The sequence below is a fragment of the Leguminivora glycinivorella genome, chromosome Z (genome assembly GCF_023078275.1).
Source record: "Leguminivora glycinivorella isolate SPB_JAAS2020 chromosome Z, LegGlyc_1.1, whole genome shotgun sequence".
Taxonomy (NCBI): domain Eukaryota; kingdom Metazoa; phylum Arthropoda; class Insecta; order Lepidoptera; family Tortricidae; genus Leguminivora; species Leguminivora glycinivorella.
This window is the reverse complement of record NC_062998.1, coordinates 50,602,332-50,619,512: the sequence shown is the minus strand read 5'-3', so window position 1 is coordinate 50,619,512 and position 17,181 is coordinate 50,602,332. Positions and strand designations below refer to the sequence as shown.

General features: G+C 37.1%; 1 protein-coding gene across 1 annotated transcript in view; it reads left to right on the top strand.

Annotated features, from left to right (window-relative positions):
- Nucleotides 1-8,183, top strand: part of LOC125241327 (alpha-1,3-mannosyl-glycoprotein 4-beta-N-acetylglucosaminyltransferase A-like) — a 148,806-nt gene extending 140,623 nt beyond the window's left edge. Inside the window, exons 8-12 of the mRNA XM_048149742.1 lie at nucleotides 2,043-2,255; nucleotides 4,522-4,629; nucleotides 5,960-6,156; nucleotides 7,138-7,351; nucleotides 7,763-8,183. Coding sequence (XP_048005699.1) covers nucleotides 2,043-2,255; nucleotides 4,522-4,629; nucleotides 5,960-6,156; nucleotides 7,138-7,351; nucleotides 7,763-7,798 — 768 coding nt within the window. The 3' untranslated portion in view covers nucleotides 7,799-8,183. The remainder of the gene's footprint in view (nucleotides 1-2,042; nucleotides 2,256-4,521; nucleotides 4,630-5,959; nucleotides 6,157-7,137; nucleotides 7,352-7,762) is intronic.
- The last annotated feature ends 8,998 nt before the right edge of the window (nucleotides 8,184-17,181 follow it).

The window sequence follows — 17,181 nt, the reverse complement described above, 5'->3', positions numbered from 1 at the left end:
CAAACTGTATATTGAATCAATCATTGATATCAAAATGTAGAAACAATACATGGCTTTTGTGTTTAAAATGAATTAAAGAAACACACATTGGTCAAAATGTGATTTTAGGCACTTCCAGGCTGAGAAACCAGTACCATTCTAGTTTTATCCATGAGATTTCGGCCATTTCAGGGGTACATTTTCTGTATGAGATGGTCAGTCCCTGTATATATCGTCCTTGCCTGCCTGGTAGGCAGCCTGGGCGGGCTATCACCATACAAACATTCATGCAAGCGGATATGCCACCAGTTGGCCACGGCCATTGCCACGGCAGTTGGCCACAGTCGTGGACAACTGGCGGCCTTGGTCACTTTTTCTTGGTATATTGCGTTCATTTAAGTTTAAGAGCGGTTTTGCACTACACCCGATCGGTCATAGAACTATTTGTACCTACCCACTACTTTACTACATCCGATCTCCGTCATCCCATTTCTTTCCATCATTCTTCGGATGTAGTGCGTAAAGTATCATACAAATAGCTTTACGGCTATGACGAATCTTATTTTCACGGATTTGGACGTAGTGTGAAATCGCTTTTAAAAGTGTATCGATCAAATAATTTGCCAAGCGCCTTGCGAATTCTTTCTGATTGCAATGGAAATTAAATACAATGACAATAAAGTTTGAAAAAGTCCAGTATAATGATAGGTTAAAGTGGCAAGAGTAACATTAGCGTAGCTGCTGTTGGCGAAGTATTATTCCCCTCACTAGCTCGGAAACACGTGTTTTGTCCTTTAATACCAGCGGGTAAAAACGCATTTTATCCACTAGTGGGTAAAGTAATTTGACCTTGAATAAATTAACTGCTTTAAAATTGATAAAAGTAGGCGAATCTAGTAATAAAGATGATTTACCATCTGTGGAACTACTGGAAGCAATGATAAACGCATTTTTTTGCGTTGTAGTTTCCTCGCTATAGTGAGGGGAAAAGTTTTGTGTTACACTCGGGTGCAAATGTATTTTACTTCTCATGTGTAAAAAAACTCGCAAGTTCAGGATTCTGTTCTCAAACCACTCGCTTCGCTCGTGGTTCAACTATAGAATCCTGTCACTTGCTCGTTTTTCAATTCCACACTCGGCGTTAAAATACAACTTTGCTCCCTTGTATAACAAATAACTATTATTTTCAAGCGAAATGTATGAAAGTGGTAATAAAACTTCGAGAAACTTGAGAAATCAAATGGAAAAATAACTAGGAAAAATACCTAGTTATTTTCCCTTTCCTTCTTATTCCTCCGTTAATGTTTTTCCCAACTCTTATATTTCATGTATACGGCAATAAACTATCCTTTTCTCAATTAAGTTACTAAACATTATAATAAGCACAGTACCTAGTTAAATCTCCTACCTCCTTTTAATAGAAAATATACACACTTTGCTTTAGCCGTAATGTTAATGGCCAGTGTAGACAGGTATAGTTCCTTGCCTCGTCTTCTATTAACTGTGAGTATTAACTCAACTTTTACTATGCTCGTATTAACACTGTATCTTTGAGTAACATTAAGTATCATATTGTTAGTGTATCTTAGTTTAGTGCCTATTAAGATCTATCATTGTATACCATTGCCCTATGACAATGCCACTCAGATACTATTGGCTATAAATCTTAGTGGGAATTGGTCTCAGGATGTAGGTTGTACCTATTATTGTGTATTTCAATATCTTCTTATCTGTATGACCTTCCTATGTCTGTTTTTTTCCCCAATAAATAAAATAAATGAAAATAAATAAATAAATGTGACTAAGCTGTAAGTGTCCTAGGCACCTACTAATTTTGAACATTAAGGATAACTGTAGGCCACGTCTTTGCCTTTGGCTAGTCTGTGACCAAGAGTACCTAAGCCCATTTATATATTTTTTTAATCTTTTACCTCACTTCTGTATGGGAATTTGGACCAGCGCTTATTTTTTGCAGCGCCTAAATGTCAATATACATATAAAATGACGTCGTTAACTTAGTAATGCCCCCTGTTATCTATTTTGACACTAAACTATGCCCCCAGGACATCAAATACTTCACCGCCCAGATCACAATCCAGACCCCTCAGTGGTTCTTCATCGAATACTGCGCTTTCGGCGGGATTGGCAAGCTGTTCAGATCCGCAGACCTGTCCCATTTCATCACATACGTCCAGCTGTTTTACTCCAATATGCCTATAGACTGGCTGCTGGAGAGCTACTTGGCTGACAAAGTTTGCAGCATCTACAAGTCTTCTGTAAGTGACAAAAATATGTTCTAGTTGTATAAAGCTCTCGATAGACGTTGCGAAAGCTATTTGGCTGACAAAGTTTGTAGCATCTTAAAAACTTCTGTAAGTAGAAAATAAATCTAGTTCGTTAGACCAAGCTGTTCATTTCTGCAGAATTAATCCACTTCATCACATACGTTCAGCTATCTGGTAGAGAGCTACTTAGCTGACAAAGTTTGCAGCATCCACAAGAGTTCTGTAAGTAAACATAGTTCTAGTTCGATAGATGGCAGCGCCTTCTTTCTCTAAACTGCGAAAGCTATTTGGCTGACAAATTTTGTAGAATCTACAAAACTGCTGTAAGTAAAAATGACTCTAGTTTGACAGATCAGCAAGCTGTTCATTTCTGCAGAATTGGTCCATTTCATCACATACGTCCAGCTGTTTTACTCGAATATGCCTATAGACTAGCTGCTAGAGAGCTACTTGGCTGACAAAGTTTGCAGCATCAGACAGACAATTCTTAGTTCGATAATGGCAGCGCCGTTTCTCTCTGACTAAACTGCGAAAGCTATCTGGCTGACAAAATTTGCAGAATCTGTAAGAATTTGCAGAATGATGATGGTCACCTACCTACGTAGTTTATCGTCATTGGTTACTTAATCTAGAGGTTGCAGCGTCTAGTAAAATCATGTGTTGTGGGCACAGACCAATACAACAAGACGGCCCTTACAGGGCGACTCGCGGTCACCAAGCATACGACAAATCAGGTTTATAAAAGTTTGAACGCGTGCGACACCGATCAGTAGCGCCCAAGTATACGACCCGCTAACAGTGTCCGTGTCCGCTCGGGAAAAAATCTTAAATAATCAAATTTGGTTGCAAACAATGGTCTCTTACAGCATAAAGTGGTGTGGCAAGTCTTCTAACACTTCTAAATATAAAAAAGATGGAATAACATTCCACAGTTAAGTCAAATTAATTATTTTGTTGAATATTGTTTATTATCCGCGGAGTTCATTTATACTGGTCAATATGGTTGTGCTGAGCGGCGCCGAGGCGCGTCCATCCCTTTTTGCCGAGTTAACAATGTGATATGCTATCCCTTTCACGTAAACGACTAGGCATGGGGCCATGTTAGTTTATGTCTGTTGCGGGAACTTCGTACTGCCGTTCGTACCATGTGCTACCATTTTATGAAATATAAAAGAAAGCAGATTTGTAATAGTGAATAATTATCTAGAATCTGTAGAGTCTGTAGTGGTATTTAGTTCATTGATTAGTTTAGAATATTTAGTTGGTAATTTAACTTAATAAACGTAAGTAAAAATGCACAGTTTAGTTATTAGTTACTAGAATGATTTTTATTGAGATGCCATCACAATCATCATCCTCCTTGCGTTATCCCGGCATCGGCATTCGCCACGGCTCATGGGAGCCTGGGGTCCGCTTTGGAAACTACTACCAAGATTTGGCGTAGGCACTAGTTTTATGAAAGCGACTGCCATCTGACCTTCCAACCCGAAGGGTAACTAGGCCTTATTATAATTTAATTATGATATTATAATTTAATTATAATATTATAATTTAATTATAATATTATAATTTGTTGCAAAACAAATTCACCACAGTACTGGTACCGGTACCATTGTCTATAATAGACATGTCCCATTCCCATCCCTACTGCTAATCATAAAGGCGCGCCATTATTTGAAACGACCAATGGCAGCACCGTGCGCGCCCGCCTCACCCCGCAAGGATTGGTGATTTGCGTCTCGAACAATATCGCTTGCATTTGGCTTCTAGTGGGGTGTTCTGTGGTTGTGGGAAAAAGATAGCAACGTCTTCGGTTGCTAAAGACTCCTCCTACATCAGAGCGGCATCTTCTAGCACAGCGATCACAAACATGATCAGATTCCAGAGGAGATTAAGACAGTCATCATCCTCCTTGCGTTATCCCAGTATTTGCCACGGCCACGGCTCATTGGAACCTGGGGTCCGCTTCGACAACTAATCCCAAGATTTGGCGTAGGCACTAGTTTTACGAAAGCGACTGCCATCTGACCTTCCAACTCGAAGGGTAGGGGCCTTATTGAAATTAGTCCGGTTTCCTAACGATGTTTTCCTTCACCGAAAAGCGACTGGTAAATATCAAATGACATTTCGCACATAAGTTTCGAAAAACTCATTGGTACGAGCCGGGAGCCTCTTACCGCTAGGCCACCAGCGCTTCATCTCACAGAGGAGATTAAGACAGATTGAACCTGCTCCATATTTTTTTTTTTTTTTACAGAAGGAATGCGCGAAGAGTAAGCTAGACATACGGCCAAAGTACAAATCTTCGCTGTTCCAACATATTGGATTGTATTCTTCGTTGAAAGGCAAAATACAGAAAGTGCAGGTAAGAAAACGGTTAATATTTTATTTGAAAATAATTCGATTAGTTTTCTCGTTTCCCTTTTTATCTCTTTTAAGGATGAATTCCGAAATGAAAACTATCATATACCTTTTCCCACGACACAAAGTGTGTCTTTATAACGTAACGTAACGTAACGTCATCTATTATTTTGACTACAATTAATGCAATTGCCCCGTGTGATGACGGGTTTAGAATTTTCACTACCTACACCATTTTATCTCATTCATTTCATTCAAAGCATTATTTCCACATGACCAGAGGGCGAAATTGCTCATGGCGTCAATAGAGACATTTTCAGCCATCGATAAATTCAGTAACTTCTTATATTTCTGACTTTAACATTGACCCCTGATTAGCTGATTCGACCATTTGATTTTGACCTCTTTGATTAGATCAAAAGTAAATTGTTTGATATTTGATTACCATTTCTGCCACTAGTCCTTTTGCACCTAATTCACGTTTGAAAAAAAAACCGGCCAAGAGCGTGTCGGGCCACGCTCAGTGTAGGGTTCCGTAGTTTTCCGTATTTTTCTCAAAAACTACTGAACCTATCAAGTTCAAAACAATTTTCCTAGAAATTCTTTATAAAGTTCTGCTTTTATGATTTTTTTCATATTTTTTAAACGTATGGTTCAAAAGTTAATGGGGGGGGACACACTTATTTTTCCTTTAGGAGCGATTATTTCCGAAAATATTAATATTATCAAAAAACGATTTTAGTAAACCCTTATTTATTTTTAAATACCTATCTAACAATATATCACACGTTGGGGTTGGAATGAAAAAAAAAATCAGTCCCCACTTTACACGTAGGGGTTGTACCCTAACAAAACATTTTTTTCCACTTTTTATTTTACCACTTTGTTGGCGTGATTGATATACATATTGGTACCAAATTTCAGCTTTCTAGTGGTAACGGTTACTGAGATTATCCGCGGACGGACGGACGGACAGACGGACAGACAGACATGGCGAAACCATAAGGGTTCCTAGTTGACTACGGAACCCTAAAAATGGTAAATCCAAAACGAACAGTCAACAAATGGATAAAGAAGTATCCTTGTCTTACTTACGACGAAAACAACTCAACAATATCTGATAATTTCAGTTTAATCGATAGTCGATAAAATTTAACGTTCCAACTGTATTGACGTTTGATTTTTGCCATGAACGCCGCCATTTTTGCCGCCCTCTGCGTCACATGACCGTCTTAATTTCACTTTCCCAATTTGTGTCACTGCATCTTGGTTCAGTCCTCACTTTACCCATATTATATTACGTAGGTGATAATATTCAAATTATAATTTTCCAGGACTCTCGCTATGGGAAGCTGCCAGGCTTTTTCCCCCACCAGAACCCCGATTTAGAGACCATCCACAACGATATAGAGGAGAAGGCAGATCATACCATCAGGAGGGCGTATAATGGGGAGACCTTCTTTTGGGGCATCAAGCCCAAGAAGGGGGACGTTATTGAGTTTGTCTTTCGGAAGCCGACTGTGCTTGAAAGGTAAATCTATAAGACTTTTTCTCTCACTAATAGAAACCCCGTCGAGAGACCGTCCACAACGATATAAAGGAGAAGGCAGATCACTACATCAGGAGGGCGTATAATGGGGAGGCCTTCTTTTGGGGCATCAAGCCTAAGAAGGGGGCGTTATTGAGTTTGTCCTTCGGAAGCCAACTGTGCTAGAAAGGGCTTGTGCTTGATGTAAATTCCAACTGAAAGGGTGAAACGGGAACCTAAATACGTATATTTTGTTCCAGCAAAGTTCCTCGTAGTTTCCAGGCCACTTTTTATTCAGACAGTCAGAACTTTGTTATATTTCTATAAGAGTAAAAAACCTGAATCTGATTTATACTTTCACAAGTACGCCGGGACTTTCGAGGATGATGTTACAGACTGGTCTTTTTGAGACTACCATCATTCGCCAGCCCTTATCCCAGTCATTTGGTCTGTCTATCACCCGTCATCTCGTCATTCACTTGTTTCCTTTTTACATCATCGTTCACACAGTCTATTTTATTTTTGAGACTGTTGCCATATATAATAGTTATTTGTTTTACAAGGGGGCAAAGTTGTTGTTTAACCGCACGTGCCAATATTGATACCCGAGCAAGCGAAAGATTCCAATATTGAACCACGAGCATAGCGAGTGGTTCGAGAAGTGGAATCTTAAGCTTTGCGAGGGTTTTAAGGCACAAAGGTTAAATAAACTTTGCCACCCAGTGATACACAACATTTAACGAAATACTGACTATAAAACATCAAACTAAATTAAATCTATCAATTGATTGAATATGATTCAAAATCATCATTTATAGGTAAATTCTACCAGCCAGCTCAAGATTCCAAGTTAAAATTTGTATGAAAGTACTTTGCACTCTTATGGATAAAAATGCAATTTTGCTATCTGTTTTCGAATAGCAAAGTAAGCCTTTACCAGTTGGTGTGGTGAAAAGGTTTAAACACAATTTTAAAACATTCCAGGTACACCTTCCGTAGCGGCAACGTAGATCACGCATCAGACAAGTTCTATGACACCTATATTGAGATCCAACCAGTGGGTGGCAACTACACAGTTATCGACAGCTTCGACGAGTTTGGCTTGGCCGATGGCTCCCTCAAAGGAGATTGGGGGCCGCTCAACTCGATAAGATTAAGAGTCAATCGGGATAGCACCTTTTGGGTCATTCTGAGTGAGGTACGTTTGGTCAATTTTTAGGGTTCCGTAGTCAACTAGGAACCCTTATAGTTTCGCCATGTCTGTCTGTCCGTCCGTCCGTCCGTCCGTCCGTCCGTCCGTCCGTCCGTCCGTCCGTCCGCGGATAATCTCAGTAACCGTAAGTACTAGAAAGCTGAAATTTGGTACCAATATGCATATTAATCACGCCAACAAAGTGCAAAAATAAAAAATGGAAAAAAATGTTTTATTAGGGTACCCCCCTACATGTAAAGTAGAGGTTGATATTTTTTTTCATTCCAACCCCAATATGTGATATATTGTTGGATAGGTATTTAAAAATGAATAAGGGTTTACTAAAATCGTTTTTTGATAATATTAATATTTTCGGAAATAATCACTCCTAAAAGAAAAAAAATTTGTTTGTTCCAGATTGAACTAAAACCATACAACCCGGAAGAAAGATGACGAAACCCGAACCCGTGGTTGCGCCTCGTGCGTCAGATGAAGAAGACTAAACGGCACCCACCTCGCTTTAAATCGTACTGAGTTGAGTGCACGCTCATATCGGGCTTGCAGGGGGGCGTGCGGCGTGCATGTGAAACAATTGAAGCTCGTACAAGTGTCCTGAGTCGACGCTGCATAGGGTGGACGCACGCTCGCTCGCCCCGCCGACCAAGCGTCCACTCAGGCCTTAGTCACCTGTTAATGTGAACACTATCGTTACATATAAACAGGGCACTACTTTTCATGCCGATGTCAACATAATGGGCTACTAGACTCATGTCGAATCTGGCACAATATATTATTGTCTCCTGCAGTATTTCACATAAAAAAACAATATGATTTTGGGTATAAAAAGTGTATGATGATTGATGACTACGTATTTTCGATTAAAAATGTGTGTAAATTTTTATCTATTTTGGCCACCGAAAACGCTGTCAGCGATATAGTGACGTCATCGAATTCGAACCTTACTGCATGTCAAAACAATCACTGAGATATTGAACTTTATTTCTCATACTTAAAAAGTCAGAAAATGTTGTTTTCGAGTAGAATGACCTGATGCACAGATAATCTATAGCTTAACATGACTGTGTTGTTTTCGCCTGATTACGTAAAAGTATACTTTTAAAATATTTTTTACTGTTTTAAGTCATAAAAAATATGGTAATATTTTATTTCGGTTAATTGGACAGTACTTAATCATATAAGACAGACTTTAAAAAAGGGTCAAGTAGCCTATACTAGTATTTAATATTCTGTTTAGCGTAATGTAATTTTTGCGTCATCTGCATGAAAAGTACGGGCCCTGTACATACCTAATTATAAGTTTGTATCTGTGGTTGATGTACATAACTGGTCTTAACCCCTTGTGTGCGGATGCGCCAAAAAATCGTGGGTTATAACCTCGGCTATGCCATGTAGAGAAAAAAAAATCCTTCCGGAAAAAATGCAAAAAGATCACCTAATTTTACGCACGGATTCGTGCCTGTATACGATGGGTTAAGGACTCGCTACGTCAGTTAAATATACCAAAATCAGTTAGGTAAACATGTTCGTCCATTGAAATTGTTATTGTTAAAACTAATAGGAGGAAAAGCGTTCCAAAGATTTCACTTGCAAAAATGAAACTACTGAGCTAAGCTAGACGTTCTTTCTCTATTAAACGGCATTTCTTGACATTTAATAGGTATAACGACGCCAACTTATTTTTGCTTGCATTTTTGTACATACCGTCCAGTAATGGAATTTACTTAGTGTTTTACTAATTTAGCCTTAAAATATACCTGTATGTCATTTTAGTCACGTGCAAGATTTCCGTTTCTTATAATTTTTTTTATTATATTCTTATTTTTTTTTAAATTATATTAATCTACTTACATTCCTTCACTTAGATTTTATGATTGTGATACTTACATGCATTTATAAAATGCTTATTAATATTTGTTAATATTGTTAAACATTTATGTATGTACCTGCATATTTTCTGGCTGTTGTCACTTGATACTTAGGACATGTTAAATAGAAAAAAAAGTTTTTTTTTTGTTGCCAAACTTCTATGTTGTAATATGTTGTAATTTATTATAATGTGTAGATCGCTTCAGTGGCCTGTTTCACCAGTGACAATTGTCGCCCGACAGTGACACTTTGCTGTTCATTGCCTGTTCAACAGGAATCTTCTGGGCGAGCTCACTCCATCGCAAGCCACGTCTTTACCTTTGGCTAGTAGGCCCCTGGGGCCCATTTCTCAAAACTGAATGTTACAAGTTACAAGCGAAATTCTCTTTCCAACTTGTCATATTAGACATTGACTTGTAAATTGTAACTTGTAGCTTCGAGAAATGGGCCCCTGGAAAGTTTTGTTGTGGAAAGACACTTCCGCTTGTAACTTGCAACTTTCAGTTTTGAGTAGAGATGGGCCGAATATGGACTTTGCCGAATACGAATATTCGGCCGAACATTCGGTTCAGCTCTTACCGGACCGAATATTCGGTTAGGTACGCCATATTTTTAAAGAGGATGTTCATTAAAACTATTAAATTATTGATAATGGTTACATATGATACTACAACTATACATATTTATACATAACTAAAACTTACAAACAATCACGCCTGTATCCCATAAAAACGGGTAGGCAGAGCACATGAAACTACTTATAAACTTTGTTGTCCGTCTGGCCGTCCGTCCGTTGGCCCTTTTTCTAGGAACGCGTGGGGTTGAAAAACTATATCAACTATGTTTTTATGATTTAGTACAGGACAGCAAATTTTAAAACTTGGTTAAAACCGTGAACTCTGAACTGAAATTTTCAATTCATAGATAAAGGAAAAATACGAAAACCATTTTTAACTTGGCCGGTTTTTTTTTACATAACAATTGTATTTATATCTTGACGCATAGGTTTCTCTTTTTAGCAGTTCCTTGAAAAGTTACTAAAATAGGAGCTTATTATCCAATGGAGTAAGATCTTCATTAGTTATTTACTTTGTTTATTCGGTAAATATTCGGCATTGCAACCGAATTATTCGGCCGAATACGAACATTGAAAAACTTGCCGAATATGCCGAATACCGAATATTTACGAATATTCGGCCCATCTCTAGTTTTGAGAAATGGGCCCCTGATAGTAAAGTATTTGTATTGTGAAAAATAATGATATTACTATGTTACCACTTGTCCCTTTCTAATCGAGCTGTAAGTTTGTCTCTTCCTACATTTTTTCCGGGCTGTAAGTTACCGTCACTCGCTTATTTTTTTTTTTTTGTAACCTCATTCGTTCTTTGCATACGCACCTACCGGATGCCTTTTTATATTTAGGCACTGGCCCCACCGCGAGCTAGTAAGCTATGAGCTATTGGCTATAAAAACGAACAAAAGATAAGCACTCCCGTGCAAAAAGAAACGGCGATTCTAATAGCTCGCCGTGTCTATTTTATTTGAACGTGAGTGATTATACCTACTGATTATCTTTTGTTTGTTTTTATAGCCGGTAGCTCATAGCTTACTAGCTCGCGGTGGGACCACTGCCATAATGACCGGAATTGAAATCGGATGTAGTTTTAACTAATCTTTAATACTGAATATTAGATTTTAAATAAAATATTACAAAATACGTCACCAAAGTAAATCTCATCTTCTATTAGTGAGTTATATTTAAGTTTAGACAAAATAAATATTGTTGAAAACAATGTAAATAGTATGTATTAGATGTAGGTATGAAAATTTATGTCAATTGGTGCTGAATCTAGTTTTAAGAAAGCACAAAAAAGGGGAATTAAAAGATTTTTACACAATAAATCTATTTCTGTGCCATGAAAAAAAAAACGATTGCTTACCTTAATTTTTTGCGAAAATTTATTTGATATTTGTTTTGTAAAAATCTTTTAAAATCAACGGAGCAGGCCTTTCTTCAGAATGCGAATATAAAGATGTCTGTTTAAGTATTATTTAGTTATCCTAATTTGTATAGCGAATTATAAAAAAAGGAATTGTGTATATTTGTGTGGTCGTTACTAAGCGCGTCCGCTAGTTGAAGCGGGTGAACGGAGCGGTTGTCCTTCGTAGTAGTAGCTGCTAATGTTACATTGCTATCCCTTTTACTCCTATTTAGACCACACAAGAGTAATAAAGATGGTGTATTATTATCTCAATTGTCAATTGGCATTGCGACAAGTACACTCAATGACTTTAATTGTTAGAGCCAATCCAAGCCAAGCAAGCTTTAATTGTTATGTCACAAAAATTTTGTTACGTCATAGTTAAACTATCGCGTGTCCAGTATGAAATGAACTAGAAGTGTATCAACAATTAAAGCCCGTGACCGTACCTATATGCAAAATGGTGCTCCCACATTGGCATTGTTTGACAAGGACAGCGTAATGTCAATGCCATCGCGCTGATGTCACACAATATTATGTAACATTTATAGCCAATGTGGGAACACCAAAATAAACTTTTTAACAAAAAATAAAACCGCCTTCAAAATAAGTTACAAAACACGGAGAAACTAACAAGCAAAAAAATAATAAACCTTTGAATTCAGATTTCTTGTCGGATTGCAATAATCTAAACATCCAAATTAAAAACAAATCAATTATTTTTGTTTCATGTTGTATTGTGAGATATCGAGTAACATACATACAAAAAAAAACAGTCGAATTGAGAACCTCCCCTTTTTTTTGAAGTCGGTTAAAAATACGCCTCACGCGGTCGCGTTGTTCATACAATCGCTTATAATTAATCACTGGTCCCACCGCGAGCTAGTAAACTATGAGCTATCGGATATAAAAACGAACAAGAGATAATCACTCCCTTGTAAATAAAAGAGACAGCGATTTTTATAGCTACTCGCCCAGCGGTGAGCTATCAATATCGCTGTGTCTCTTTTATTTGCACGGGAGTGCTTATCTTTTGTTCGTTTTATAGCAGATAGCTCATAGCTTACTAGCTCGTGGTAGGACCAGTGCCTTTACATGACCAGACATTACGCGTCTTCCTGAATGCCACGATCCACATTTCCCTTTTGTTTTGTTGTCCCGGCCTAGCTAGTGGATGACCTTCTTTACCTCTCTATTGCAGTCACTGCAGTAGATAGCAAATCGTTACAATATTCTATAAATCAGTACTTAAAACTGCGAAATGCCTTCTGTCAATAATTTACAGGTGTTTACAAGTGGCGGCACGTTACTTTAGCGCTGACCGTTATTGCGCAGAAGCCACAGGTCTCTCAGGGGATTACAGGGGGTGAAAGGTATGCGTCCCCATGCGCAGCTGAGCATTTCTTTTTTTTTTGGCATTTTTTTTTATTTTGATTTTTTTAGGGAATTTTAGGTCAATTGTACTCAGATTACTCAGAATCACGAGTGCTTTCAATCTCACTGGGAGACAAAAAGTGTCCCAGAATGTCCATACATTTTTGTTACTTTCCTCTTTTGTTACCCCACACAATATGTACGGAAAATGGTAACAAAACAAGAAAAAATCGTATGGGACAATTTTTTTAACAACTAGGATTGAAAAAGTTAGTGATTCTGTTAAAAAATATCGCATTTCATAAAAGTGGCGAAAAAAAAAAGAAATGCTCAGCGATGCCCTGCACATTTCACTCAGCGCGTCAGCGCTAAACCACAGTATAATAAAGAGTACTATCGTACAGTATGGCCACTCCCGCTCCCCGCTGAAAGTGCCGCCCACCCCCTCTCGGTTACCTCACAGTTACCGCATGTCAAACACGCGAACAGTCGACCTGTCATATTTCACGTATAACCACAGCATAGTACGCGTTCACCTACACGAGCTTAGACTGTGTGCTAGAAACGCGCCTCTTTCATAAATATTTGATCGCCAGTGTCCGAGGTGTGGCTAAACTTACGTGCCGCCATTTGTACTTACCCACCTGCAATAGTATTATAGTCAAAGAGGATCGAGTATTATAGAGGGTTACTGTCGAAGTAAAATGTGTAATCACAGTGCGTAGACTGCCATCTCTTGACTCAGGCTTAAAATTTTTGAACCTCAGTTTTGACAATTTGGCCCATATTCTTAGCTTGATATGTATTAAAATGTCAAATATTAATATTAGCTCCATCTAGCTGAGCGTACCCCAAAGGTGTAATGCCATCTAGGCCACCGTACCTTTTTCTGTATGGTATTGAGATACGTTTTTTTCTCAGACTTTATCTGTCTATACGGAGTTATATGTCTTTGATTATAGTATACGGGTTGAATACGTATATTCAGCCTATAAATCATTGTAAATGATAAAAATCAGCCAGTGTAGTACTTAAGTTTTCTAATTGTTGTTAATTATAGTAAAATATTTATATCAATGACAGGGTGATGTAAGCGAGAATTGAAATGAATTGTTATTCGCCTGTCAGTGTCAGTACACCAAAGTTCTAACAAAGATGATATTTATAAAGTATTGACAATTTTCATACTTAGCATTGTCCCTCCATTTGTTAGCGCCATCTATTAAATACTATCATAACTACACTGATGAGGCCTACAAATTACTCTTTTTAAAATGTACTATAAATCCTACAATGAAGTGATAGGTCATTTAGTTATCTTGATATCAAAATGAAGAAATACATAAGTCGTTTGTTCTTAAAATAAATTAAAAAGACGCAAAAATATTGGGGAAAATGTTATTTTTGCCACTTCCAGTCTGTTCTAGCGCCCTCTAGTTTTATCCATGAATTGTGGGCCATTTCAGAGGTAATTTTTTTTGTATGAAATTGTCAGTCCTTGGTTCTAATAAGCTTTATATTATATTATATTATATTATTAAAAAGTTGTTAAACTAAATTAAATTGAAGGACTATGTGTATTATTCAAGTATTATTTTCTGTCCATTAAGCGTACAACATGTAAAAATAAAATATACCTATTACCATTTTGACTTAAATAGTACAGTCAACCAATGGGAACCCTAGGCCACCCTACAACCATGTCAAATTGACAAGCAGTAAGAGATTTCTTACAATCTAATTTATTACGTCACTGTGACATAGTTCTACGACAGTGGCCTGGGGTTCCAATTGGTTGACTGTACATTGACAATACAACTGCGGAAAAGATAGTGCGAAAGGAGGCCACCTGCTTCGAACCTCCTCTTTTTCGCACTTGTATCGTAATGTAAAACATGAAAATGAAAAATGTAAAAATGTTTTTTTAATGATACTATTAAGGGTTCCGTTCTTTTTTGCCAAGCGCGGATCCAGCTTCGTGTCCGGGGCAGGGGGGGGGGGGGGGTCACGTGGTCTATTTGTATGGAAACCCTAGGCTGCAGGGGAGGTCATGACCCCCATGCCGCCCCGCTGGATCCGTGATATGTACGACGCCTTAATAAAGGTAGAAAGAAAGGAAAAATATGTGATCCTTTTCTCCTACATAAAACTTGCAAGGGGAACTTAAGACGATACGGTAGGGGTCAATTCTCCATACAAACGCTCTCGACTATTTCCTCCCTGGTTTTTGAAGATAGAGCAATGATTTTTTCAACACAGATTGTTATTATTTTTATCTGTGTCGGACCGTTTTGATTTTTTTGATATTCTGCTTTTTAAAGACTCTAGAGCCAATCAAAAATTTCCAAAAACGGCCTTTTTCATTGTGGCGCAAAAAAAGGTGTGATAAGGTAACTGTCCCATATTACGGGAACTTAAGACGTTTCCTACTTTGACTGAGGATTGTAAAAAAAAATGTGAAGTTTCTAGTCATGTTAATTATTTTATTTTAAGGATAAGTCTTCTACGATGGATTTAAGACACTATTTTGCATCGTAACTTCTAATTTATAGAAATTACCGTTGTTTTACTTAACCCTTAGTTTGCTCATTATTCCGGGATACAATTTTGGTATGGCTTCAATTCCGGGAGTCGTTGTACGTAATTACGGGATACCTTTAAAGTCCACGTTGTTGAAGCATAATGTAAAAAAAACGAATTAAAAATATTGTTTACATAAATATATAAATGCACATATCGTTTTGATAGATGCTTATACAGAGTGTATTTTTTATAATTGGCAATGTTTTGATGGGTTGGGGTGGGATGGGAAATATGATATTTTACGGTATAACTAATGACGGTATGATATAATGACAGGGTGTTATAAGTTTTACTGTCTGTCTAAGGCATCGCTTTCGAATGGATGAACCAATTTAGATTAGTTTTTTTCGTTTGAAAGCTGAATTAGTCGAGAGTGTTCTTAGCCATGTTTGATGAAAAACGCTTTACAATGTCGGGGTTTTTTTTTTCAAAATTTAATTTCCCGCCGCCGGTTATAAAAATTGCACGGTACTCGTGAAAATTTCAGTTTTTTGGTACTGGTGATCAGTGAGCTACACCGTATACATATATGGCGGTGATACGTTATTCAAGTATGTATATATAAATAAATAGTACTCAATAAATAAATATTATAGGCTGTTCTTACACAGATTGACTGTCTGACTAATTTGTACTATTTTATATTTATAATTTTATATATGTCTATCCTATTATGTATTATCCTCATGTAAATTTTAGATTTCTAGTAGTAATAATGATTGAGCTAAATCGTAGACGGACAGACTGACTGACGGACAAACCAATATGCCGTATAAAGATTTTTAGCTAACTAAGGAAGTTTAAAAACATAATAGTCGGGTCTCTATACCTTATTTTGTGTTTTTATATTTTAATATACTTTATATATAGGCATACCGGAAAAAGATACACTCATATAAAGTCGTGTACTTAATTACGGCAGTCAAAACGAAGGCTATATTAAAAGACAAACAAGATTTTTTTCTTAGTACATTGGAAGATTATATAACAATTATACTCAAAACATCGAAATAAGTAACCTTTGTGCTTTAATTTTGTGACATAAAACAAATTTAATGTCGATGCCACACTCCAATATTTCGCACGTATTACTCAACGAGTATACATTTCGTACTCAATTATGAGACTAAAATCTAAAAAATATGTGTACCGTAATTATGTCACTATAATCTGTAATCTTTACTCAATAAATTTACATCAAATATATAAATATACTTCACCGCAAATAGTAATAAAACATAAAAACATTGCGGACTGTGTTTTCGTTATTCCGGGATACTCCCGCAATTATGTACACCGCGTCAAAATGGTGTACATTATTCCGGGAGCGGGTATTTTAATTAAAATATGCTTTAAATTAATTTGAAAAGATGATATAAATGTCTTTTAATAACTATAAGACAATTATGAAACAAATTTAATATAAATAAACTAACCCGCATCACAGTAAACCCTTAAGAAGTTACGCTGCCGCGTTAAGCTCACCGTCAAACACGCCCATAGAAACCACTGCGTGGTTGCGACTGACGCGTTTGGAGGTACCTCACGGCTTCAAAAGATATGATAGATATTTGAAAATCGACTTTTTCGGTTCTATTTGATCTATAGTTAATAAAATACTGCCTAAAATTAAGATTTTACTGATAGTTTCCTTATTTTGCGACAAAAACCAAAGTATCCCGGAATAATGTACCACATTTTACTATCCCGGAATAGTGTACAGTTACCTTACTCAAGATTGGTAACAATTAACCAAAAAAGCTAAACGGTCCGACATAGATTATTTCATTGTTATTCAGATTCTCAAATTTCGTTCCGATTGATAAAGTTTTGAAGGAGGAAAGAGTCGAGAGCGGAACCTCGATTTTAAAATTTTTTTTGAAATATCTTTTGACCGAGTTGTTCTTAATGGACAATTTTTTTTCGATAAATCTAGTTAATAACACTTGTATATTTAACTGAAATTCCCAAGTTGAAAGGGGGGCTCCTTTCCACTTTAGCATTTTCGCT